This window comes from Lithobates pipiens, unplaced genomic scaffold (assembly GCF_037356315.1).
Source record: "Lithobates pipiens isolate NorthernLeopardFrog02 unplaced genomic scaffold, aLitPip1_a1.2 Scaffold_8, whole genome shotgun sequence".
In the NCBI taxonomy this organism is placed as follows: Eukaryota; Metazoa; Chordata; class Amphibia; order Anura; family Ranidae; genus Lithobates; species Lithobates pipiens.
In genome coordinates, this window is record NW_027507903.1 from 124,327,346 (window position 1) to 124,354,775 (window position 27,430).

A 27,430-nucleotide genomic window follows, 5' to 3' on the forward strand; every position below is an offset into this window, starting at 1 on the left:
TATCCTTTACAGGATTAACCCAGTAGCTTACGCGTTGGACCTTCCTCCTAGTATTCGCATCTCAAATGTGTTTCATGTCTCCTTATTGAAACCGTTGGTCTGTAACCAATTTACCACCTCGGTGCAACGTCCTCACCCTATTCAGGTTGAGAACCATGAGGAGTATGAGGTACAATCCATTGTTGACTCCCGTAGGTTCCGTGGGCGCATACAGTACCTGCTGCATTGGAAGTGGTACGGTCCGGAGGAACGCTCCTGGGTTTCATCCTCTGACGTGCATGCCTCTGTCCTCCTCCGCGAGTTCCATAGACGGTTTCCCCTCAAGCCCGGCGGCATCTCCTGCTGTTTGTTTCAAGACTGGCTTTCTGACATCTCTCCTGGCTTCTATCCTGCTTGCAGTTGCTCTCCTTGGATCCCTGACGTCTGGACTGGCTGATTACCCGATCTGGTTTATGAACTTTGGACTGGCTGACTACCCGATCTGGCTACTGGACTCTGGCTATGCTTGACTACGATTTTTCCTATTTACTTTTTATTTTTTATTAATAAACAAGTGTGATTTGATTGTACTTCTGTCTGTTTCATGGTTCCTGACAGGAGGTCATATAAAATATTAGATGTAGTAGTTTTTGTTGTGGGGTGTACTAATTTTTGCATCAACTAATTTGAGTAAAACTAAAGATTTTGCAATCCAACAAATGTTCTATAAAACTCAGTTTTGTAAACATTTTAGAAATTGTTCTTGTGTTCGAGATATTGATTAAAATCTTACTTTTCAAAAGGGGAGTACTCATTTATGTTGAGCAGTGCATTTTCCCTAAAACTATTAAAAAAAAAAACTCCACTCTACAACAAACAGTTGATGTAGATCAGCCATTTTTCTACAGGGAAAGAACACAGTGGACCTCCATCAGCTGTTGCATGGACAATATTTAGGCAATCTACAAAAAACGAAATCATATCACTTTGTTCCCAAACAATGATGAACATAAGACGAGCCTCAACTGTGTATGGAGCTTTCAGCTTGAGCCGCTGAGCTCTATAAACAGGCATTTTGACAACAGAGCATCTAAGAATACGAAAGGCAAATGTGAAATGGAGCCTTGACCAGCGTTTCTCAACCTTTTTTCAGTCAAGGCACCATTTAAAGTTATGCAAAACCTTGAAGCACATCATTCTAAAATGTTAAAAACTAAAAAAAAAAAAAAAAAAAAAAAAAAGCACCAACATCCACATACATAGGACACCCAAGGTTAGAGGTGATTTATCCTCCCAAAACATACACAGGCACCAATTACTATTCTAGCGTTTCTCCTATACCTCAGTTTCTCTCCCTAACTCAGCTAATGTGACCCTAGTGATGATGGAAAGGGGCAGGGGACGGGCAACCAAGTATGCTGTGCAGGGACCTCTCCTTATTAACCAGTCATTAGATGTTAGACCCCTTTCACACCGAGTCGCTTTACAGGCGCTACATCGCTAAAAATAGCGCCTGTAAAGAGCAGCTCCTGTCTTTCTAGTGTGAAAGCCCGAGTGCTTTCACACTGAAGCGGTGCGCTTGCAGGACGTTAAAAAACAAAAAAAACAAAAAAAAAAAAAAACTCCTGCAAGCAGCAACTTTGGTGCAGTAAAGGAATGGGGCAGCGCGGCTATACCACCGGCATAGCGCTGCTGTGGTTTTAACTCTCTCGGCTGCTAGCGGGGAGGTAAAAGCGCCTGTTAGCGGCCCGAATAGTGTCACAAAATTGACAGTAAAGCACCTCTAAAAATAGTGCCAACACACCCACTGCCCAGTGTGAAAGGGGCATTAGGATGTCGGCATCTAGAAGGTTGTAATGGTGCACAATAAAAATATGTGGCTTTGTGTAACTAAAAGGCAGGCTTCATCCACTAGCTGGCTTGTATAGTTTTTTTAGTTATTTTTCCAAGACACCCCTGAAGAAACCTGAAGGCTTCTCGGTTGAAAAAGGCTGGTTTAGAGCAACAACTTCTGAAATGTCTGAAAATAAAAACATACAATATGTATATCAGGGCTCGACAAAACCCGGGCGCCAGGTCGCATTGGCGACTAGAAATAGCGACCTCGCGCCTGGGGCAGCACAGCTGGGGGTATCCTGTCTCTGTGGACCCCCCCAGTGTGATCGCGTCGGGCCGTTCCGCCGGCGGCCGAAAATTTAGGCCGTGGCTTTGAGGCCTTCTGCGGTCCTATGATTCCTTATGGAATCTGGCGCCCTCTTGTGGTCGCCGTTGGTATGACAAACCAGCAATGCTAATGAAGCTTTTCTTCCTCTGCCTGTTTTATATTACCTGCCTCTTCTTCCCTTTATTTAGAACCCCCTAAACATTATATATATTTTTTATTCTAACACCCTAGAGAATAAAATGGTGGTTGTTGCAATACTGTCTGTCACACCGTATTTGTGCAGCGGACTTACAAGCGCACTTTTGTTGGGAAAAATAATTTAGTTAATAAAAAAATAAGACAACAGTAAAGTTAGCCCAATTATTTTTTATATTGTGAAAGATAATGTTACGCCGAGTAAATTGATACCCAACATGTCACGCTTCAAAATTGCACCCGCTCATGGAATGGCGACAAACTTTTACCCTTTAAAATCTCCATAGGCGACGTTTAAAAAAATTCGACAGGTTGCACGTTTTGAGTTACAGAGGAGGTCTGGGGCTAGAATTATTGCTCTCGCTCTACCGATCACGGCGCTACCTCCTATGTGTGGTTTGAACACCGATTTTATATGCGGGCAGGACAGGGCGCGTTTAAAAATTATTATTTTTTCTGCTTATTTTAACTTTTTTTTTTTTCCACTGTTCTTTTAAAAAAAATGTTGTGTCACTTTTATTCTTATTACAAGGAATGTAAAAATCCCTTGTAATAGAAAAAGCATGACAGGTCCTCTTAAATATGAGATCTGGGGTCAGAGAGACCTCGGATCTCATATTTACACTAAAATGCAATTGACGGCGCTGCTATCTTCCCCTCACTCGTCTCCATGTCAGGCCAGGGACAGGTCCGGATCGCCGTCACGGACCTGGCGCCTAACTTTTTAAGCTGGCTCCTAGATTCCAAGCAAATTTGTCAACCCCTGATGTATATGCACAATTTCATATGTACTTGTCAAAAACATCCTTACAATAGTATTTTAATCCTGATCATAAGAAATAAACAATATACAGAACCTCTAAACTTGCCCTTTACTATCAGGAGCATTATTATACATGGAAGATGAGCAGTAACACAGGGAATTCATTTGGATTTGGAACTCACACTGAAGCAGCTTGGTGTCTATCAGCAGTTCCACTGTCATTAGGACCACCACAAGAATGACGCAGGCCACCAAAAAGCTGTTCACTCCCGCACTCAACAGAAACACGTGCCACACCGTAGCCCTCCTCCCACAGCATGGCTTCAGCCAGCTTGACCTACAGAGGAAATGAACCATAGGGATCAAATTACTTTACATTGTTCTTTTTTAGGGGAAAGATACCAGATTAAAAAGGGAACCTGTAAGGATTTTTTTTTTACAAATTCTATACACTCATTTAATAGCACTTAGCAGGCTTCAGACTCAGGGTGATAAGCACATTGATACACTTTATAAATTTGTGGTGTTTGGTTTTCTTTTTTCTTACCTAAAGCATGGCCATAACAAATGGCACTAAAAGTGAAGCTACCCTAGAAATAGTATCTACAAGTTGGGGGAAAAAATAAATAAATAAAAGCTTCCACCAGAGGCTATCGATTAAAGCCCATCTCCAGCCAAAACTTTATTTCATTCTGAATAAAGCAGGGTAGGGTTAGAGCCTCTGTCAGGTTATTACTGAGTCTGTGTGAGTGGGCATCACACAGAGGCGAGGCAAAAAAATAAAAAAAAAACCTTCTCAAAACAAAAAAACTTTCAGAAAAAATTTAGGCGTCTACTTGCATTGTGACAGATTTGCTTCAATGCTGACACTACCTGAGCAAAGGTAGAGAAAATCTGAAGCTTATTCTGCTTATATTTTGTCTTACCTGCCCTTTCCACCCCAATCAACATGTTGATGGCATTTTTTAATTTTTTTATTTTAATAAAACTGTTTTTTATTACATACCTTATTATAAAACCAGTAACGTAATCATTGTGTCTCTGTGCAATTGAGGCAGATCCTGGCCGGGGGGGGGGGGTATGGGGGTGCTTTACATAGCTTATGGAAAACACCCCAGTATCGCCCTGCCTCCGTATACCTCAAATATCCTCATCCCTGATGCAAGCAGTGGGCTGGGGTTAAGAGTGAGGTCAAGGGTGCAGTTCAGCTTTACGGGCCAGTTCACACCACAGAAACAGTCCGGATGTGTTCCAGATGCTCTACTGCATGCATGTTTTTGATGCTTTCTAGTGCTTTTTGGTATGTTTTTAATGCAGTCCAGTGCATCTCCCCTCCCATTTTCTTAATCTTAAAAGGAGGACATGTGTTCCACTGCATTTTATAGCGTTCTGTACAGTCCAGTGCTCACATAGTGTCAGCATTGACGCTAATCCGTCAATGCAAGTAGACACCTAAATTTTTTCTGAAAGTTTTTTTTGCCTCGCTTCTCTGTGTGATGCCCACTCACACAGACTCAGTAATAACCTGACAGAGGCTCTAACCCTAGAATGAAATAAAGTTTTGCAGGAAAAATGCAGCATGTTGTTTTTGGAACTGGAACGCACTGGAACTGCAAACACTGGTGTGAACTATGCTATTGAAAACCATATAACCTACTTTCCATGCAGTTTTTAAGCAGAAAAAAAAAAACAAAAACAAAAAAAACAACACGCACTGAACTGCATGTGGCGTGAACTGGCCCTAATACAGAAATTTCAACATAAGACCCTCACAGTATGGCTGTATGGGTAATAATTACACACACCTGGGTGTTTAGACTTTTTGCATCCAAAAGCAGCCAAGCTGTATTAGTTAAGATGAATTTTTCATCAAAAACATTCAAGTCACAAATCATACCGAATGATCATAAAAATTAAGAAGCACAATCATTACATATATTTATTTATATTTGTGTAACGCTTTTCTCCCTGGAGACCTGCTGTTGGGTAGATGTTAAGGCAGCCATCCTGGGCACCCTCAGTAGAATGTCATACTAGGGCCATTAACCTTGCAGCATGTCACTGGAGTGTGGGAGGAAACTGGAGTAATAAGACACAAGCACAGAGAGAACATACAAACTACTGACCGGAACTTGAACCGAGGAGTGACGGAAGACAGAAGAGCTAACTGCCAAGTCACTGTCCAATAATGAATATACCAAATGCGCTGTCATGAAAATATTACGTGAATTACCTCCATGTGTCTAGTTCTTTTTAAATGAATCATTTGTAGAAGCAAGATTTAAAATCAGGTTTAGAATAAATGTAGCAGTACATACTGTGGATTTGCCATGATGATATACAACTAGTTGTCACATTCATAATTCAAATGCTAGCTGTTCCTCAAACTAGAGAAAATGCCTCTTTGGAAGTGATCTGCAAAGCAGAAAGAAAAGCAAGTTAGTATATCTACATTGTAGCACCTGCCATAGTAAAAGTATGTCCCATAAGTCATGGGCAGGAACTATTATACACAATCTAATAACATCGACCAGGGGTAGGCAACCTTAGAGGAGGTGGAGAGCTACCTAAACAACATGGGAGAAGTCAAAGATCACCGGGAACAGTGTCACCGCCTTACACCCGATTTAAACCTCCAATAGCCGTACTACCATGTCGCAATTATGTGAATTGCACAGCAATCATGGGTTTAAATCAGGTGGTGAGGAGGAACACACAGATTGCTTTTCAGAGGAGTGCCTGCTGGACTTGTGATTGAACCCTTAGTAGCATTTGGCAGCTACCCCTATAGGGCTCATTCACAACACTATTTGGGGGAGGGGGTGGTAAAACCCTGTGGTGGAGTCATGTTTTTTTCCACCCCCAATCTCAACTTCCTTTAGCTTCTGAGGCAGCAGCCAAACGTGTCCACATGCCGCAGCAGGGATTAAGCCCCCTGTTGCTTTTGATAGGTGCTACCACCTGCCAATCCGGAAGCATTGAGGTAAATGGGGCTACTCTGGAAGCCCCCCGCAACTGCAGGCTTCTAGAGGGTCCAAGGGGTTAAAGCAGGTGGTGAGAAAGCAACACAACACTGCCTGCGTTAAAGTGACTGTAAACCCTTACAAACCACTTTGACTAGATTAAGGCTTACCTGTAGGTCCAAGAAATATCTCCTAAACCTACACGGTTTAGGAGATATTTACAAAAAGACAGGCACCGCTGTCTACGGCGCAAGCACCATAGACAGCGGCGTGCTGGAGCACTGAGCATGCCGCTACTAACGGCGATACGCCATTACTGGAAGCTCCCGTGTGCATGCGCGGGAGTGACGTCATCTCTGCTCCGGCGCTGTGAGTGGCCAGAGCAGCGATACCCGGAAGATAGACGCTGCGTGCTACAGGGGACAGCAGTGACATCACTGGCTCCTGTGTCAGGTAAGTGACACATAATGGGCTACTATGCGATGCATAGTAGCCCATTATGCTTTACCTTTGCACGAAGACAAAGAGGAAGTAAACCCTGATGGGTTTACTTCCTCTTTAAAACCCTTGTTTACTGTACTGCACAAGGTTACAGGGCATTTGCAGAGTGGCCTCATTCACTTGAATGGGTGCTACAACCATCAACATGATAGGGTGTATAGCTGCGGATGTGATATGTGTACCTGCACTGTGGGTACAGCTCAGTGCATCTGAACTTCCTGTGTTAGCTGTGCTTTGCCATAGACTTCCATTATATTATGCACGTTCTGAAAGTGCACCAAAACGCTTGCATTCAGGAGAATCGTCGCGCTTTCAGAAAAAGTGCATCAAACCTGTAGGATATAAAAGAAGTCTATGGCCAAGCGCGGCAAACCCACAGGAAAGCTGCAGGTACACTGCACCCGTGGTGTGGGTAAACAGCAGCACATCAGTGTGAAAGCAGCCCTATACTATTATGCCCAGTGTACTGCACCACTCTGGAGACCTCTAGCCAGGATACAAGATGGAGTGCAGTTGGTATTACTCCGCATGGGACAGGAGCCAACACTACAGAGGAGGCATCAGCTTACGCGGCTCTACTACAGCTCCAACTTTACAAGTAGTCCCTCTGCATTGCATTCCACTTGATGCTCTGGGATGTTGGGTCAGCAAGCACAGACCGCGAAATCCCAGACCAGATCACATAAGCGGGGTTATCATGGTGGTGGGAATGCACTCAAGCCCAGTACTAAAAAAGAAACCAGATAATTTAACACAATTTACACCCATGAATGGAAGGTCACAAGGTGTACACCGACAAGGTGATGGATGGTCACAGAGCACAGACATTTCTCAATACACTTATATGGGTCCTATAGTGGCCCAAGCACTACAACTTATGCACACTCAAAACCTATCACAGGCACTTCAATCTAATGCTATACCTAGACAAGCCACTGGAGGGAGTGACACTAGACTGTCCAATCCACCAAGCACACCCATGCTTCAGTCCCGCTCAGCAATGGTGTTGACCTCTAAAATTAACAGACAAACATTAGAACACCTATATGACCCGTCTGGGCCTCCCTTTAGGGGGCAGTACCCCCCATTTTAGCTACGATGACAAACTTAGCGTCATCAATTTGACACCCTATCCCTCGTCCCAGGACAGACTGGTAGTTTTGAAACTGGGTTTGAGTTTTTGTCCCACAAGCAAATTAGACAAATATGAAGTGATTAAGGACCTCTATCTTTTTGCAAGGAAACTTACCTATAAGTATATTTTTGATACAGACAAGCAAATAATTAGGGAAGAAAAAGACCTATCAGAAAAAAATTAAAACATTCACAATGCGTGACTTTGGAGCTTGAAGAGATCTAATGCTTCTGTTAGAAGAAAATAGGGAATACAACGAGACCCTCCCAGGCTGACCCCAGTCAAACCATCCATGTGGACACACGTCAAGACTCACGTTTCAGGATCAAATCTAACCAATCCTCAGATATTGGCCTTGCCATTGTCAGCGAGATCAGGCGCATGCTCCAATCCTCCCATATGTCTAGACTCACAGCCCAACAGCAGCGAGCCCTGATCTCACTACATCATAGACAGGACACTGATCAAACCGTCAGACAAAAGTGGCAATACAGTGCTAATGACCCAAGAACAGTATGAAACAATGTGCCACAACATTCTAAATAACACTGAATGGTATCGGCGTATCTCAGTGGAAACTGTTGCCCAATTTGAGCAGGAATACAAACAACTTATATACACTGCCTACACGGACACCCTAATTGATCAAAAAAAACAAAAAAAAAAAAACAGAAAAAAAAAAAAAACAAATTTCTTTATATATATCTTTCCAAGAGAACCTATTTTTTAAAAATAATTTAGAGACACCACCAGGAAGACCCATAGTGTCAGGAATCGGGTCCATTACAGAAAACGCCAGTAGATTTGTGGACTTTCCTCATGCCACCAGACTTCCTTCTTATGTCAGGGATACACTGGACTTACTTAAACGACTGGACAGTCTTACCATTCCGCCCCAAGCACTATTGACGTAGCATACCACATGAATTGGGCTTACAGACTATTAAGACTTTTCTTATGGAACAGGATCATAGACAGTGGGATTTTTATGCCTCCACCTCCAGAAGCGCGAGAACTCCTCCAGTGAAGCACTTAGTCATTGCCTGGACCAGACTTTGGACTAATTTGTGCACAAACTGAACATCAATAGGTTTAACCTCAGATTTACAATGAACTGGCAAAGGGAAAAAATTGCCCTTTTTGGATCTGATGATCTATAAGGATACACAGAATGGGCTTGCTACTAAACGGTTTCGGAAAAGTACTGCAGGCAACACTATCTTGCATGTGCAAAGCGGACATCCCACCTCCCTAGTTCATAGCATACCCTACGCCCAGTACATTCATCTTCAACGTAATTGTACCCATGGACATGACTTCAAGCAGCAGACTTACGCATGTGCCTTCGCCAGTGGGCTACTGTAAAAGCCTGTTTAGGTAGGCATACAATATAGCACTTAATCGCAGTAGAAATTCCCTGTTGTATCCCAATCCAAATATCATGCAACACACCACCAAGTACTCCATACATCACCAGCTGCGTAAAAACATTGGCACCTTTTGAGTGAGGACCCTAGCCTCAAAAAATATGTGAGAGAAACCCTGGAGAAAGTGTTCCGTAAGACTACCTCAATAGTGAACAAAATCACAACCAGCCAATACATACCTAGTGGCAATGATGTGTTGACAAGTAGAGGGATCTTGATCTGTGGACAGTGTGGACCGCATATACTATTCACAATATGCCAAAATGATTACCCCTGTTAGCCGCCACCTGGGTATATATCACAAATTGAATACTGCCCTTGTGTGATTTCTAGCACTAGAAGTGATACCCCAGGACCCATGTGGCGGCAACTGGGATTAGACGCATTCTCCAGAAGGAGACTTTATGGATCGATTGGAAGCCACTAAGTCACCTGGCATCAATGAAGTTTCATCATATAGACCATTTCTTTGATTAAGACTGGTGATATGCCCACTACTGCTGCCCAGTCATATGTCTCGAACATATAGTTTTTTATTTGGCATGTTAGTATAATGTGGGTCGTATACCTAATCTCATTGGATATTACTTGGCTTGAAGGCCTAGGAGGATAAATGGAAGCATAATGGCACTCATTGGTTTCTGTGTGCTTTTATTTATATTATTGTTTTGTTCTACCATATTGGTTATGGTATTCCTTCAGGGATGTTACCTACTTGTGCCCCCATGGAAGAATCCGGATGTCAACAGGCACGAATATATGCAATCAGGGCTCTGATTGCAAGTTTTATATACACTTGCTGACCCTGGAGACCAGACCACAATACCTCTCTTCACCACTAGGGGCCTGCTCCGAGAAGTCCCCACACAGCATGGTCAGTGTGTGTGGCCGCCCAAGCCACTGGAGACACGGCCAGGGCTCTGCAGAGCGGGGGATCCTCCTGCTTCTGCAGATACTGTCATCCTGCGGCACCCTAACTGCACTGTAGTGTGCCGTTGTCGGCAGACACTGGGACTGGGTGACGTCAGATGCTGTTCTGACGCATGATCCCTGCGGGGCATACAAAACAGAGGTGAGGTTGCCATTTCCCCAGGCTCCTCGAAGGAGACTCTGGCTTTACCCTGGATATATTTGGGAAGAATTCATCATTCAGGTGGGTCATGCATGTATCAAATGGTACTAAGTACAGGTGGCTAGAGGTATTTTTTTCTCCCCCCTCCCTTTCAATATGGCTTCTCTTTCTTTTCTCCCTCAAGGAATACCAGCAGTATCAATTTGGCATCTTATTGTCTATCAGCAGCAGAATTTTCTTTACTCTCTATTAGCAGCAGATTTTGTTTCCATAGTACCAGCAACAGTTTCAAGGCAGGTCCATGCTCCTTTCTGTACTATTTTCATTACTACTATCGCTGTAACGTTTATGTTGATATTGAGCTTCATTAGAGAATTAGGTTTCATAGTAGGCGAGGTTGAAAAAAAAAAAATAGGATTTTTGTACTCACCGTAAAATCATTTTCCCTGTAATTCACCAACCGGCACAGCTCCTCTCTGTAAATAAATGGGTTTGTTAGCCTGCCACTAGGAGAAACGAGGCAAAATTGTAACAATACACAGAATTGTCAGTACCGCCCAGGGGCCGGACCCTGTGCTAACAACCCTCCCTGCTGCCCCAGCGGCTTTAGTACATCAACAAGAAGTATAACTTAGAGAAAAGGAGGAGTGGGTGCTGTGTCGGTCGGGCAAGTGGGAACTAGTGAAACTAAACCCACAAAAAAACAGCAGTGTACAGATCCCCAAGACCGCAACATTGCGGAAGTAATGCAACAGTGCATTAACAAAACAGTACTGGCTTTTTATCGAAAAACCAGGAAAAAAAATCTCAATTGCATATATAATTGCAACTACACGGTCGCCTGCAAAGCTTTGCGGCCAAAACAGGCATCAGCCGATGCACTGACGTCTACCTTGTAGAACTTGGTAAACATATGGACAGACGACCAGGCCTTACACAGCTGAGCGACAGACACTTGGTGTCGGAAGGCCCAAGACGTTCCGATTGCTCTTGTAGAGTGGGCCGTGACTGGAAAGGGGGGCACCTGCCCCTTCAAGGCGTAGGCTTGGACTACAATCTGTCTGATCCATCTGGAAATGGTGGCCGACGAGACTGCCATACCCTTCTTTGGACCAGCCACCGAAACAAGTGAGTCCGACTTCCGAAAAGGAGCCGTGGCAGACAAGTACACCTTCAGAGCCCTAACCACATCGAGAGTGTGAAGGTCCACCTCTTTGGGGTGCTTTGGCTTAGGACACAACAATGGCAATACAACGTCCTCATTGATAAGAAAAGCCGAGACCACCTTCGGTAGAAAGGATGGTTGCAGACACAACACCACCTTATCCCTGTGAATGACCAGATAAGGCGACTTGCATGACAAGGCCGCCAATTCCGAAACCCTCCTGGCCGATGTGATGGCCACTAGAAAGACCACTTTCTGGGAAAGAATCAACAGGGGAATCTCCCTGATGTTTTCAAACGGCGGCTTTTGAAGCGCCGACAACACCAGGTTCAAATCCCATGGGAGTAACTGTGGGCGCACCGGAGGGACTACATGTCGTACCCCCTGAATGAAGGTACTCCCTAATGAGTGAGACGCCAGGGGTCGCTGAAAAAAAGACAGCCAAGGCTGAAATTTGCCCCTTAATGGTGCTTAACGTCAACTTCTGGTCCACTCCTTGCTGAAGAAACAGCAGGATCCTTGATATAGAAAAGGAGAGCGGATGCCATTTTTTCCTCCTCACACATGGAGATGTAGGCCTTCCAGGTACGATGGTATATCTTCCGTGAAGATTTCCGCACCCTCAACATAGTTGGAATCACAGAGTCCGACAGACCCCGGTTCCTCAGCACCTGACTCAATAGCCATGCCGTTAAAGCAGGGTGAAATATTGGACCTTGAGATAGGAGGTCCTCTCGCAGCGGCAGTCGCCAGGGAGCGTCTGCCACCAGACGCACCAGGCCTGCGTACCAGGGCCACTGAGGCCAATCTGGGGCAACCAGGATTACTGGAATCCCCTCGACTTCCACTCTGTGAAGCAGACGTGGCAACAGTTTCAGTGGAGGAAAGGCATAGATCAGCTGGTACTGATCCCACGGAGCCACCAGCGCGCTGACGCGTCTGCCCACAGATCTCTTGTCCTGGACACAAATTTTGGCACCTTCCGATTGAGATGGGAGGCCAATAGATCCACATCTGGTGTGCCCCACTTCAAGCACAGCAGCCTGAATATCTCCGGATGCAATGCCCATTCTCCTGGGTCTAGCATCTGTCGACTCAGATAGTCCGCCTGCCAGTTTTCCACCCCCAGGATGTAAATGGTCGACAGGGCCGGTACATGTTGCTCTGCCCGCCGAAGTATGTGAGCAACCTCCCAAGCAGCAGCTGAGCTCCTTGTTCCCCCTTGGCGATTTATGTACGCCACAGCCGTGGAGTTGTCTGACTTACCCTGATCGGACGCCCTTGAAGACTCAACGACCATGTGTGGAAGCACAGCCTGATTGCTCTCAAATCGAGCAGATTGATCGGCAACTTGGATCCTTCCATCGACGAGAGGCCCTGAGCCGACTGAATCCCCATCACTCCACCCCAGCCGGATAGGCTGGCGTCCGTTGTGATCACCGTCCATTGGAGAGGGAGGAACGACTTTCCTGGCTGAATCACCGGGGATGTCAGCCACTATAGCAGGGAGTATCTGACGGACTGGCTCACCTGGATCGAGCGATCCAGGGACAACGGAGATTTGTCCTATTTTGACAAAATCTTTCTGCAAGACCCTGGTGTGGAACTGGGCATAAGGCACGGCCTTGAAGGCGGCCACCATGAGTCCCAGGACTCACATGCAAAAGCGAAGTGACGACCGCTCGTGATTCCACAGCGGTTTTATCGCGGCTCTGAGGGTCTGCACTTTGAAGGGAGAAAGACTCTCGCTTCCTTGGAGTCCAGCAGCAAGCCTAGGTACTCCAGACGCTGGGTGGTACAACCACCGACTTCTTTAGGTTCAACAGCCACACAAATTCTTGCAAAGTCTGCATGGTTATCCTAACATCCTCCTCCAACTTGAGGCGGAAGATGCTCTCAGGAGGAGATCGTCTAGGTATCCCACAATCGCGATCCCGCGTTGTCGCAGCAACGCCAAAACTGGAGCCAATACCTTGGTAAAGACTTGGGGGGCTGATGCCAGACCAAATGGTAGAGCCACAAACTGATAGTGGGCTTCCCCAACTGCAAATTGCAGAAACTTTTGATGCTGCAGACATATGGGTATGTGCAGGTACGCATCCTGGATGTCCAAGGAAGCCAGGAAGTCCCCTTGATGGAGTGCAGCGACTACTGAGCAAACCGATTCCATCCTGAACCTCTGCACTTTTACAAAGTGATTGAGGGCTTTTAAGTCCAAGATTGCACATACCCCTTCCTTCTTGGGAACCACAAACAGATTTGAGTAGAATCCCTGGAAGTGTTCCGATTCCGTAACTGGTACAATCAGCCCTCGACTCAGCAAGTCCCTTACCGCCCCCAACAGGGCCTCCCGGCGAACCAGGGACACGGGTATGCTGGAGGGGAAGTATCTGTTTGACGGGCAAGAGAGAAACTATCTTGTAGCCAGTGGAAATCAGATCGCAGACCCATTGGTCGGATAATCGGGAGGACCGCCGGGCTGCGAACTCCCGAAGGCGACCCCCCCACCCGAAACATGGGTGGGGGCAAACCTTCACGCGGTAGCACTTTTTGTCGCAGGCTTGCGATGCCAGGGACGCTTTTGTCCATCCATGGCCTTCCTGTCGGGCTGGGGACACTTTCTTCGAAGCCCCGTTCGGACGAAAAAGCTGTTTGTGAGTAGAAATAGAGGGCCCTTGCCTGTGGCGTGGCTCCTTAGACTTCCTGGCTTGCGGGAGTAGGGTACTCTTACCACCGGTGGCATTTTTAATAATGTCATCCAATGAGGCTCCAAAGAGCCGGTTGTCAAAGAAGGGAAGATCCGTCAGGGCTTTCTTAGATGCCTGGTCAGCAGACCAGCATTTTAACCAAATCAGGCGCCGCAGCACCACAGCCGACACTGAAGCCCTGGATAACAAAGGGAGGGTGTATCCAGGGACGCGTCACAAACATACTTGAGGCCTTGCACTAGTTAGTCCGCCAATTCCACGCAGACAGGAAAAGCCTTCTGCTCTCCCAATACGTGGTGCAAAAGTTTTGCCCACTCAGTCAGTGTCTGTGACACAAGTGCAGATGCCAGTACTGGCCGTATGGCGGACCCCACAACCGTAAACAAGGAACAAGCCACTGCCTCTGCCTTCCTGTCCGTGGGATCCTTAAATGCAGGAGTCCCCTCTACCGAGATCGTGGTTACTTTAACCTGGATACTTGGGGGGTCCACGACCAGAGGAGCCGACCGTTTCTTGAGAAGGTTTTTCTCAAAGGGGTAACGCACCGCCATGTTTTTGAGGACAAAAAAAGTCCTTTGCAGCCGACCCCATTCCCTGTAGGTGAACGTGCTAGCTTGCAGGACCCAAAGGGGACCGATGCATCAGCAGAGGGATCTGCTGGCTCCTGGATCTTCAGGGTATCACGCACTGCTGCGATAAGTGCTCCAACCAGTGCTTTGTCGTGCCCGGACCCGGACGGGGAACCATCCTCACTGTCTGACTGGTCCTGGTCAGCTTTGTCTGATCAGGTCAGAGCAGGGGGTCACCAGCTGCAGCAGTGCCCGAGTCTGCATCAGAGCTCTCCCCCAGAGGGCCTATTTAGCGCACCCTTCCTTCCATGCACCGCCTCTATTTTAGCAACAAATGAGTTAAGGACCGCCGTCAGGGTGTCCATGGGCACAGCGCCATCCGCAGGTGACCCGGTTGCAATAGCCTGGATTTTGGGGGAAGAAACATCAGTTTCTGAAGCCACGCTGACCCTACCCTGTCTGCCACCTGAAAGGGGACTTAGGACAGTGAAGGTCCCACCCTCCTGCTGCCGCTGGCTGGGGGGGGGCTCCTAGCGCCAGACTCACCACCCTGAGGCGCTCTGTGTCGGTTACTAGCCGTGCCTGTAGTCCCCAGGAGGTTACCCAAGTGCAGAGTGAAGAGGCTGTGTTGGCAGCAGCAGTAGAAAAGAGCGCTGAATCGATCTGTAGAGCTTGCACCAGCGTTCAGGGAATGGCTGCTCAGCGACCTGTATACACAGGAAACAGCATGCGATAGCACATGGCATGCTGTCACTAGAGAACTGCGGTAAAAAAAAGCGCTCAGGCTTCAAGCAAACGGCCGCCAATGATCTGAATAGGAAAAACCTACAGAAAATGGCCGCTGAAGCTCACAAGGGGAACCTGCTCTGCCCCCATCCAAAATGGCCACCAGAAAGCACCATGCGGTGAGAGGAACAGTGCTGCCTCAAACACAGCAAAATATCTCCACAGGCACCTTTTTGAGACCCCCCACACCGGAACCAGGACCACCGCTAACCGCACAGATCCCAGACAGGCAAGAGACCCAGTGATCCCCTGTACACACACCACACAGCAGACACATGCCACCGCCCCCGCGATGGGGGGGGGGGATTAGGGACGTGGGAGAAAAGAGAAGGAGGTGAGGTGGCCCCCGAATCAACCTCCCAGGGAATGCCCAGCTGCTCACCCCACCGAAGCAGGGAGAGCCGTACTTACCAGTCCTGAAGAGCTGGGAGACATTCCAAACCAGACCCACTCCTGCGCAGTTACAGGGTGGCTGCTGGCCTTGGTATACTGTGATCCAGACATCAGTAGCCTGGTCATATGTATACCCCGGAGCATTGAAGCTCACGACCACCTCTGGAGCTGAGGTATGTCGTGGCCTGCCGAGCCGTAGCTACGACGTGCACACGCTCGATGGCCGGACTGGGGGGGACTACAAGGATAACTTAACCAGCCTGTCACCCAGCCGGCAGTTGATAGAAGATCTCAGGATCATTCATCTTGCGCAAAAGCATAAGTCCTGCAATAGTTTCTTGAACCTATCGATAATCCCCGCTGAGACCACCGCCTGTGGAAGGGAATTCCACATCCTTTCTCCCTCTTTTTTTGCCACTGTTCCTGTCTGCGTTTAGACCTGCAACGCTTTAACACAAATCTGCCATAAAATGATGCTTTAATTAAAACAAGCCAAGTGTGTTTTACAAGTTAGTATTGGGAGGAATTACCCTAGTATACATTTACATACCACCACACCTGGAGCCACTTACCCTAATTATATACTACCCTTTTTTCCATTACTTTATTTGCTACCTTGTATGTCCTCACAACCTGACATATGTGTTAACTGCGGCTACTTCCTGGCTTTGGAGTCCCTGGTGGTTGTTTCCCTTTTTTTTGGGGGGGGGGGGTCTTGCTGCCTGGTACCTGGTACGCAAGTGAGTTCAGATACATTCTTTACATACATTAAAATGTATTTTTTTTGTAGCAATTAATTTTTATTTTATGATTGTAGGTTGTATTGTGTGGTATATTGTTATTAAAAATATATTTTTCTATATAGAAATATTCAAACTCCTGAAGAAGCGATGGTTATAGTCTTGAAACATGTAGAGCAGAACTGTTTTTAATCTATAAGCGGAAAAGTGGAACCCCAACTAAGAGGCTATCCTTGTGTGGACGCATCTTCACACAGGAAACAATATCTAGTCCGTATATTAGGGAAATTACAAGAAGTCCAACTTTTATATTTAACACTATAGCTGTATGGGGATATATATGTATATTAATACATTTTGTTAAAAAAAAATAAAAAATCTATATACGTGCCTTTAACCACTTCCTGACTAGCGCACGCCGATGTACTTCGGCAGAATGACACGGGCAGGCATATTGGCATATAGGTACGTCCAATTTTAAATGCCGCCCTGCCATCGTGCCGACGCGGGCGCGTCCGCTTGCTGGTCGGGACCCCCCCCCCACCCGAGTCCGGTCGCAGGTCCCGCGGACTTGATTGCCGCAGGCATACCAGCGATCGTCTCACGGGACGGCTGAACTGGAAGATGCCGTTGTAAACAGCATCTCCCCGTTCTGCCTAGCAACAAGTGACGCTGATCTCTGCTCCATGTGATTGGAGCAGAGATCAGTGTTCACTAAAAGAAAGCCCAACCCCCAACAGTTAGTAACACACCCCTAGAAACACTTAACCCATACACTGCCACCCACTGGTTAACTCCTTCACTGCCAGTGTCATTTACACAGGAATCACTGCATTTGTATAGCAGCGATGGCTGTATAAATGACAATGGTCCCAAAAACGTGTCAAAAATGTCTGATGTATGCGCCAGAATGTCGCAGTCACAATAAAAATTGCTGATTGCCGCCATTACTAGTATAAAAAAAAAAAAAAAAAAAGCCATAAAACTATCCCCTATTTTGTAAACGCTATAACTTTTGCGCAAACCAAGCAACAATCGCTTATTGCGATTTTTTTACCAAAAATATGTAGAAGAATACGTATCGGCCTAAACTGAGGGAAACTTTTTTTTATATATATTTTTGTTTATAGCGCAAAAAATAAAAACCGCAGGGGTGATCAAATACCACCAAAAGAAAGCTCTATTTTTGGGGGGAAAAGGACGTCAATTTTGTTTGGGAAACACGTCGCATGACCGTGCAATTGTCAGTTAAAGCGTCGCCGTGCCGAATCGCAAAAAGAGGTCTGGTCTTTGGCCAGCAAAACGGTCCGGGGCTGAAGTGGTTAAAGTCCATCTTTCCAAACATTGCAAATTCCATATACTTTGTGGGACATATCATAATTTTATTATTTTAGGTGGCTTATTGCCACCTACAGGCACTAACAAACCAAACTTCCAGACCGCAAACTACCAGGCACCTGGCCACAATTTTGCTGACCCCCGACAAACAAAAAAAAAAAAATAATTTAGAGAGGACATGCAATGCAAAGCATACTTCAGATATCTGAAAGGGGTGCAACCTAATGCAAAGACTGTCCATGTTCAATAACAAAAAAAAAAAAAAAAATTAGCACTAGAAGTGACAAAAAGAAATAAGTAAAAGGCTAAATGCATGACATTGGAAGCTGAATTGCTCAAAGGAAAAAAATAAATAAAATCTACAAACACACAGCATGGGTTGTTACCAACATGTGGTGAAAACTGAATGTCAATAGCACTTTTAGAAATATAGTTACCTAGAAAAATGGTGACGTGTTCAACACTTAGTGTGTGATTATATATATATATATATATATATATATATATATATATATATATATATATATATATATATATATATATATATATATATATATATATATATATTGTGACATTGGGGTGATTAAGCTCAATTGGTAGATGCACGTTTTAGTCTACATCAGGCAGGCTTTTTTATGGTTAAGGGCCTGGTAGCCCACGTTTATTATAAGAAAACAAAATATTAGTTCATCCAGTAATCCCACGCAGGGGTTTAAATTCATTCAGCATACAAATGAACATACCAAGCCACCTGGCTCTCAATTGTCAACAGTTCCTCTGCTTGCTCCCAACAGATTTATCAACTCTTTCCAGCCCCCTGGACTCACCGGCTTCCTTAGTCTTCCTGACTCTCAAGGTTGTCAGCCTTTCCCAGTCCCTTACACGGACTACAGTCTCTCACAGGGCAAACCACTCTTCAACCAGCAGCAAGCTGCTCACACTCCACCCTCCTCCACCAACAGCCCTTCATTTATATGGCCTATGTGCAGCTGGGCACACACCCTGCTCGTTAACATCAAGACCCAGACACAGGGCTGGAGATCCCATCCCACCCATGACTCTCAAGGATCTCCAGACTACAGAATCCCATCCAAAACTAGCAAAACCTGGAGAAAACTGACATAGCAGTTTTCTCCATTTAAAAGCTACACTCTGTAGTCTTGCAGCCTGCAGATATGCAAACTCTGTGTCTGTGTCTCGTTTTCCTCCAATTTCATAGGGACAGAGCCTCGCTCTGTCACAATATATATATATATATATATATATATATATATATATATATATATATATATATATATTCACCCACACTATCTCCCAAAAGTACACCCCTTACAAAAAAAAAAAAAGAAGTATTATATCTATTTATGTGACAACACTGAAGAAATTACACTAAATTACACTTTGCTACAATGTAAAGTAGTGAGTGTACAGCTTGCACAACAGTGTAAATTTGCTGTCCCCTCAAAATAACTCAACACACAGCCATTAATGTCTAAGCTGCTGGCAACAAAAGTGAGTACACCCCCAAGTGAAAATATCCAAATTGGGCTCAATTAGCCATTTTCCCTCCCCAATGTCATGTGACTTGTTAGTGTTACAAGGTCTCAGGTGTGAATGGGGAGCAGGCGTGTTAAATTTGGTGTTATCGCTATGACACTTTCATACTGGTCACTGGAAATTCAACATGGTACCTCATGGCAAAGAACTGAAAAGAGAACTGTTGCTCTATATAAAGATGGCCCAGGCCAGTGATGGTGAACATTGGCACTCTAGATGTTTTGGAAATACATTTCCCAAGATGCTCATGCACTTTACAATGTAGTTGAGCATCATGGGAAATGTAGTTCCAAAACATCTGGGGTGCCAAGGTTTGCCATCACTGGCCTAGGCTATAAGAAGATTGCCAAGACCCTGAAACTGAGCAGCAGCACCTGCTCAGCATCATATCCAGAGGTTGTCTTTGGGAAATAGACGTATGAGTGCTGACAGCATTGCTGCAGAGGTTGAAGGGGTGGGGAGTCAGCCTGTCAGTGCTCAGACCATACGACGTACACAGCATCAAAATTGGTCTGCATGGCTGTCATCCCAGAAGAAAGCTTCTTCTAAAGATGATGCACAAGAAAGCCCACAGTTTTCTGAAGTCAAGCAGACTAAAGACATGGATTATTGGAACCATGTTCTGTGGTCTGATGAGACCAAGATACATTTATTTGGTTCAGATGGTGTCAAGCATGTGTAGGGGAAACCAGGTGAGGAGTACAAAGACAAGTGCGTCTTGCCTACAGTCAAGCATGGTGGTGGGAGTGTCATGGTCTGGGACTGCATGAGTGCTGCCGGCACTGGGGAGCTACAGTTCATTGAGGGAACCATGAATGCCAACATGTACTGTGTCATACTGAAGCAGAGCATGATCCTCTCCCTTTGGAGTCTGGGACGCAGGGCAGTATTCCAACAAGAGAATGACCCCAAACACACCTCCAATACAACCACTGCCTTTCTAAAGAAGCTGAGGGTAAAGGTGATGGACTGGCCAAGCATGTCTCCAGACCTAAACCCTATTGAGCATCTGTGGTGCATCCTCAAATTGAAAAAACAAAGGAAGAGGCGCCTTCTGGAGTGCAGATAGTGTAGACTTTATAATAAAAATAATAAAACACATTGAGGTAAAACTATGTCAGCATGAGGAAGATTAGTCCTGCAGTGGTGTGTCTCTGTGCACAATGGTTTTGGCAGCCTAAGACCCTCTTAGACCATGTAGGAGCCATCCACTGGCTCTGTGTATGGAGACGGATCCAGGGAGGAGGGCTGGAACGCTCGTGGTCTGAAGCAGCATCTGATGCAACGTTTCTGGGCATGCGTTCTGTCAATGAAAGGGACAGGCACACTCCTTTGTCAAGCTTGACACCGGGGTGGGAAAATGGCTAATTGGGCCAATTTAGACATTTTCACTTAAGGGTGTACTCACGACCATGCTGCAGCTCAGTTTCAGGGTCTTGGCAATCTTATAGTCTAGGCCACCTTTATGTAGAGCAACAATTCTTTTTTCAGATCCTTGGAGAGTTCTTTGCCATGAGATGCCATGTTGAACTTCCAGTGACCAATATGAGAGAGTGAGAGCAATAACACCAAATTTAAACACACCTGCTCCTCATTGACACCTCAGAACTTGTAACACTAATGAGTCACACGACACTGGGGAGGGAAAATGGCTAATTGAGGGGACAGCAAATTTACACTGTTATTCAAGCTGTACACTCACTACTTTACAAAGTAAAGTTACAGCAAAGTGTCATCTCTTTAGTGTTGTCACATGAAAAAAAAATATAACATTTACAAAAATGGGGGTGTACTCACTTCTGTGTGAGTGTGCATGTATATATATATATATATATATATATATATATATATATATATATATATATATATATATATATATATATATATATATATATATATATATATATATATATATATATATATATTTATTACACATACATACACACACACACACAATCTTAAACTAATCAACTATAAATCGATAACGAAAATTGTTGACGACTTTTATTTTGTATTAGTTGGCTTTTATACGGAATGAATTGTTTCTTTACATGTCAGTATGAACAGCAGTTTTCACAGTGCAGCAGACATAAAGCTCAGTACACGATCCATACAGGTCAGTATACACAGCGCAGATCTTGGTCTAAACAGTTTGATCTATTTTTAAATCTTGGATCTAGCTTTAGACCCCCCGTCTCAACCTAGCTTGAGACCCCCGTTTTAGATCTAGGATCTATTTTGAATCTATTTTTAGATCTTGGTCTAAACAGTTTGATCTATCTCACAGTGTCCAGCCCACTCTGTGCACCAATGGGAGAACAAACTCATTAACTATTTATGCACAGACACTAATTGGGATTTAAAAAGCCACAAATGTGGGAAATGAACCTTTAATTGCCATTTTAACCTGTGTGTGCCACCTTCTGTGTCTGTACCAGAGCTATTTGGGTGATTTATGTTATGATTTAAAAAGGATCCAAACAACTATGTGATTGCTATCCCTAAATAAAAAAGACAGTTTTTTGGCATGATCAGTCATATTTTCAATATTAATGCCAACATTTCACAATTTCTGGCAGGGTATGCAAACTTTTGAGCATGACTGTATTTTTATTTTTTTGTTTACAAACAATTTTTATTGTAGAAAAGGTCTTGATAAAAAGTACTTATGATAAGATATAGGGTGAAGTAAACAATAAGGGATATTCCAGAGGTTTAACAATGGAAAGGATAGAGATTTTATTATATATATATATATATATATATATATATATATATATATATATATATATATATATATATATATATATATATATATATATATATATATATATATATATATATATATATATATATATAATGTATTTATTTTTTCAAACATATTGCTCTAATATACAATATGTATAATATACAACGTGAATCCATTTTTACAAACGTGAATCCATTTTTTAGGATCTACTTTTACAACGTGAATCTATTTTTAGGATCTATTTTTACAACGTGAATCTATTTTTTAGGATCTATTTTTACAACGCGAATCTACTTTTAAAAGTGAATCTACTTTTAAAACACATGGATCTATTTTTTAGCATCTATTTTTAAAACGTGGATATTCTGTTTTTAAAACGTGGATCTTTTAGAACTTGGATCTATTTTTAAAACGTGGATCTTTTAGAACTTGGATCTATTTTTAAAACTTGGATCTATTTTTTTTGGATCTATTTTCAGCACTTGGATCTATTTTTAGAGCGTGGATCTATTTTTAGAGCGTGGATCTATTTTTAGAGCGTGGATCTATTTTTAGAGCGTGGATCTATTTTTAAAAACGTGGATATATTTTTTAGAATCTATTTATAGAACGTGGATCTATTTTTAAAAACGCAGATCTATTTTTTTATGATCTATCTAGAACGTGGATCTTCTATTTTTAGAACGTGGATCTATTTTTAGGATCTATTTTTAGAACGTGGATCTATTTTTTAGGATCTATTTTTGGAACGTGGATCTATTTTTAGAACGTGGATCTATTTTAAAAACGTGGATCTATTTTAAAAACGTGGATCTATTTTAAAAACGTGGATCTATTTTAAAAACGTGGATCTATTTTAAAAACGTGGATCTATTTTAAAAACGTGGATCTATTTTAAAAACGTGGATCTATTTTAAAAACATGATTTACTTTTAAAACGTGGATCTATTTTTTAGCATCTATTTTTAGAACGTGGATCTATTTTTAAAAACGTGGATCTATTTTTTAGGATCTATTTTTAGAACGTGGATCTATTTTTAGAACGTGGATCTATTTTTAGGATCTGTTTTTAGAACTTGGATCCGTTTTTAAATCTAGGACCAAATTTTAGATCTAGGAACTATATTTAGATCTTGGTCTAAACAGTTTCGATGTATTTTTTGATCCTGGATCCATTTTTAGATCCTGGTCGCAACTGTTAAATCTATTTATAGTCATTTTAATCTGCAGCTAACTAAATCTGGCACAAAATTCTAACAATGTCAAGCATTGCAACACTTCCTACGTGGTTGTCTTTCCCAGAAGCCTACACCACATGTGTTAATGTGAATATATTATCAAATACATTTGTGTCAACCTCATGAACAATAGGTAATGAGTAGATGTAAAACTTATAGATATCACCTCTCACGTTGACCACCATACTTCCCCAGACAATGCCTTTTTTTAAGACAGATGATACCATCCTTGTTCAGGCATTATCCAAGGTTAGCATCTACTACCTGCTGGCTCGGAGATGATATACTAATGGAAATCCAGATACATACATACATATACATATATACACACACACACACACACACACACACAGTTCCTGGCCATGTTCACAAATGTCTGGCACAGATCAGCCTCCCATGGCTACCTCATCTTGTGACTGGCTAAAAAGTTACAATATTGCAATCTAAATAAGACTGGGGAAATGTTTCCTCTGCCTGCAGCAGACGTATAATACATTATCTCAATCTAGGAAATTTTTTTGCATTTTTAGCATTTTTTTAATTGAACTTTAATCGTAATTATATATTTTTTCTATACAGCACCAGGGACTTAACTGTAATAAAATGTATCCCATGTCCGACTAGATGCATAGCGTAGGATTATTTTCCCAACTGCTAGAGGGTCCACTGCACACTTAAGTCCAGTAATCACAAGCTGAATATGGGGCAGCATCGGCCGGTTCAATAGAAACCTGCCGATATTCGGTCTGCGTGTATGGCAGCCAGTCCAATACAAGATGGACATTCAGCCGGTTTCTGTCGAAGGGTCATGACCAAACAAGATCTGCCGACTTGCTTCCGATCAGCTCTCTCAGCCGATGGCTGAGAGCACTGACCGGAGGGTTCTGGTGGGGGCCTTCCGCCTGTCAGAACACAATAGCTCAGCAGGAGAGGATGCTTTACTAACATTGGATTGTTAGTACAGCGGCTCTGACCTGCGCTGTCAGTGTGTATGTGGCTAGTAGTGTAGTTGGGGCTTTAACATCAGCTGCTGCTAGTGTGAAAGATCTGTACTGCTCACCACCCTTTCGGCCTGCTTCCTCTTATCATAGTACTTTTAGTATTCTTTGCCTGATTGCAAAGTATTCTGTGATTGGAGAAGGCAGATTCTGTCATTTATCTTTCCATTGTCCAAATACAGAGTGCTCTGCAGTGCCACTTTAAAATTCTAGGCATCCCAAGCATTGCATTGATGCGTATTTAGCCTTTGATTAGATACCTACCTAAGGTACTGTACATCTGGAGAGAGGTAGATTGTCTATCTTCATAACACCTGGAATGATTGAGGGACTACTGCAGTCAAATCTGCACATGAAGGCATCAGTTTCAGGTAAGTGCACTGACCTGTCATGAAGGAACAAAGTAAGAACGTGCAATTAGATTTGCTAAAAGTCACACAATATTATTTAGCTCAACTAAATTCATGTTCCTATTAAAAGTGCTATGCCAAAAAAAAATAATAATAATATATTTGAATAAAGACACCATCCAGTTCAACCTGTAAATATAATATTTACAGATTACCAGAATAATGGATTTTGTCGTCCTGTGCCTAAGTGTACATTGCGCACAATTAATAATTAGCAGATATTTGCAGGTAAAAGAATGGAACTCTGAATACAACTGGATCTATGGAATGTCCTCCAAATAGTTCTCAGCATACAATGTATGTCTTTACATCAATCAGCTTCAAGCATTCAATTTGAGAACAATGGCTGCTTTTTTTGCCACTGAACATACCCATGTCAAATGATTAAGGTTTTTATAAACGTAAGTGATACAGGACCTGTAGGAGACACAGTCCCTTGATGTGTTCAAAAACAGCTTGACCAAAGTACTGCCAGTTCTTTTATGAACCCAACACGGTCCTATTCATTTTGTTTAAAATTTTAAAAAAAATGCACGTTCTGGGAGGTATAGCTGCTTTAAAATGAGGGCAGGAATAATGTACCTTTGAAGGTCACAAGGTGAGACCCTCAAAATTCTCACCAATTTTGAAAGTCCTTTAATTTATTTGTTTAAATGGATATAGCAACTTGAAAGAGAAGAGCAAAACAGAGTGTATTTGAATAGTGAAAACATTTCAATAAATGTAGTGATAAAATTTGCATTGACAAATAATTTGGATGAGGCATGAAACCAGGAGAACCTCTTCCCTTGGAGAACCGAGTCACAGCGACCTTTACTTTGTCCACATTTACTAGGCCACCGACATGGGAAATGGGTAGGACGAAAAAACTTTACGGAAGGAACACAATGCACCATAGTACTCTCCCAAGGGAAGCCACCATGGTCTGTGTGTAAGATAAGTGGATAGGTGCTGCTCCATATGCATATAAATCCAAATAGCCTCTCATGGGTCTTGCAGCAGAGAAGTCAAAGCAACAGCATTTTATTGTCATTGTTCCAATGGAGCTCAGTCCTTTCTCAGGACACAAGATGGCAAAGGGACAGAAAACGTATCCTGAAACAGTGAAGGGACTTTCATTTCTAGGACATAGCGACTTACTTCTATGGAGGATTTGTGGTGCCTCTCTCCAATGTTTGCCCATTGTCCCTTCCAAAAGCTTTGCTCCTACCATTCCCTTATACCGTTAACAGCAAGAGTTGACATAACAATGGTTGCTGTGACCTGGTACTCCATGGTAGGAGGCTTCTCCTGATTTTATGCCCTCAACCAATTTATCATTTGCAAATTCAATTATCAAAGCTCCTGACTGCTTCACCTGACATATAGGCAGGCACAGCGGCCGAGAGCTCTGCTCAGTGATGTAGAACATTCACTGTGCTCAGGCTCAGTACTACTTAGTAGTCGCAGTCACTAGGTCTGCCTGTATGACAAGTGCAGTGGTTCCATAATGCTGAGCTTATGGTTTTACTGGACACTATGGCCTCAGTGAGGTCTCCCACGGTGCCTTGAGGACCATTTCAGCATCAGTGCCTCCTCCTATAGTGTGTCCATGGAGACTCCAGCCTCTGCCCTCCCACCGACCACAGCACCTCTATGAACACTCTGGCCTTAAAAAAAAAAAATCCCTCTGCTGTGCCTCCATGGACACTCCAACCTCAATTTGCACCCCCCACAGCACCACCAAGGACACTTGTGCCTCAAGGCTGCCCCCTGCTGTACCTCCATGGACACTTCAATCTCAGTGCCTTGCCTCACAGCACCATGGACAATCGAGTCTGAGTGCCTCCCCCTACAGTGCCTCCATGGACACTCTGGTCTCAATGGCATTCCCCCATCCGAGGCTACAGAGCTTGAAACTATAACAAGCTTCTACCTGGTTACTAGTGTAGCATGGTACATTTGCAGATTATGGCTATTATGAGAAGCCTATATAGTTGCTAAGGTTTTTGCCATCAGAGTGCTACAGGAAGTCATGCGAACGTCAAAAAAAAAAAAAAAAAATGTATGTAAACAATCCCACAATTAAAATGTAAAATGTTTTCTGGCCTGGCAGACCTTTCATACATGAACCCTAGAATATCATAGCTATGCTAAAAATTAGTGACCTACTCTCACTGCTGTCCTATAGCTTTTCCACATGTCCTAAACATTTTCCTAAATGTGTTAATCGGCCCATCTTCATCAGTGAGATTTGTATGAATATTTCCCAGAACTATTAAAGTGCATCTAGAGAACTTCTTTAGTATTGAATGGAGTTGGTGAAGGGTTAGGAGGTCTGTCATGTTTTTATTGCTGTCTGTCTCCAATGGGGAGATTCACCCTCTCCATTTGCCATAATGACCATTGTCACCAAGACAGAAAGTAATTGAAAAATAAAAAATTTGAGTTGTCACTAAAAATGGTAAAGAGGAGAAACTGTCCAATGTAATGTAAGGTCTGCACAACTGAATATGCAATGATTTATTGTCCTCATTGTACATAACGTTAACAAAATTAAAAGAGATTATACAATCAGGTTGCCTTGTGTATGACAACCCC

At 43.5% G+C, this 27,430-nt stretch overlaps 1 protein-coding gene across 6 annotated transcripts in view; it reads right to left on the reverse strand.

Annotated features, from left to right (window-relative positions):
• The window catches only part of TMEM266 (transmembrane protein 266), a 113,722-nt gene that overhangs the window by 61,909 nt on the left and 24,383 nt on the right, over nt 1-27,430 (reverse strand). For 4 of the 6 annotated variants that reach the window (XM_077472267.1, XM_077472266.1, XM_077472265.1 and 1 more), the window contains exons 2-4: nt 24,705-24,825; nt 5,420-5,516; nt 3,284-3,438 (exon numbers count right to left, since the gene is read on the reverse strand). In XM_077472267.1, coding sequence (XP_077328393.1) covers nt 3,284-3,438; nt 5,420-5,433 — 169 coding nt within the window. In that variant the 5' untranslated portion in view covers nt 5,434-5,516; nt 24,705-24,825. The remainder of the gene's footprint in view (nt 1-3,283; nt 3,439-5,419; nt 5,517-24,704; nt 24,826-27,430) is intronic. The other 2 variants (XM_077472269.1, XM_077472270.1) reach the window with 2 other exon arrangements.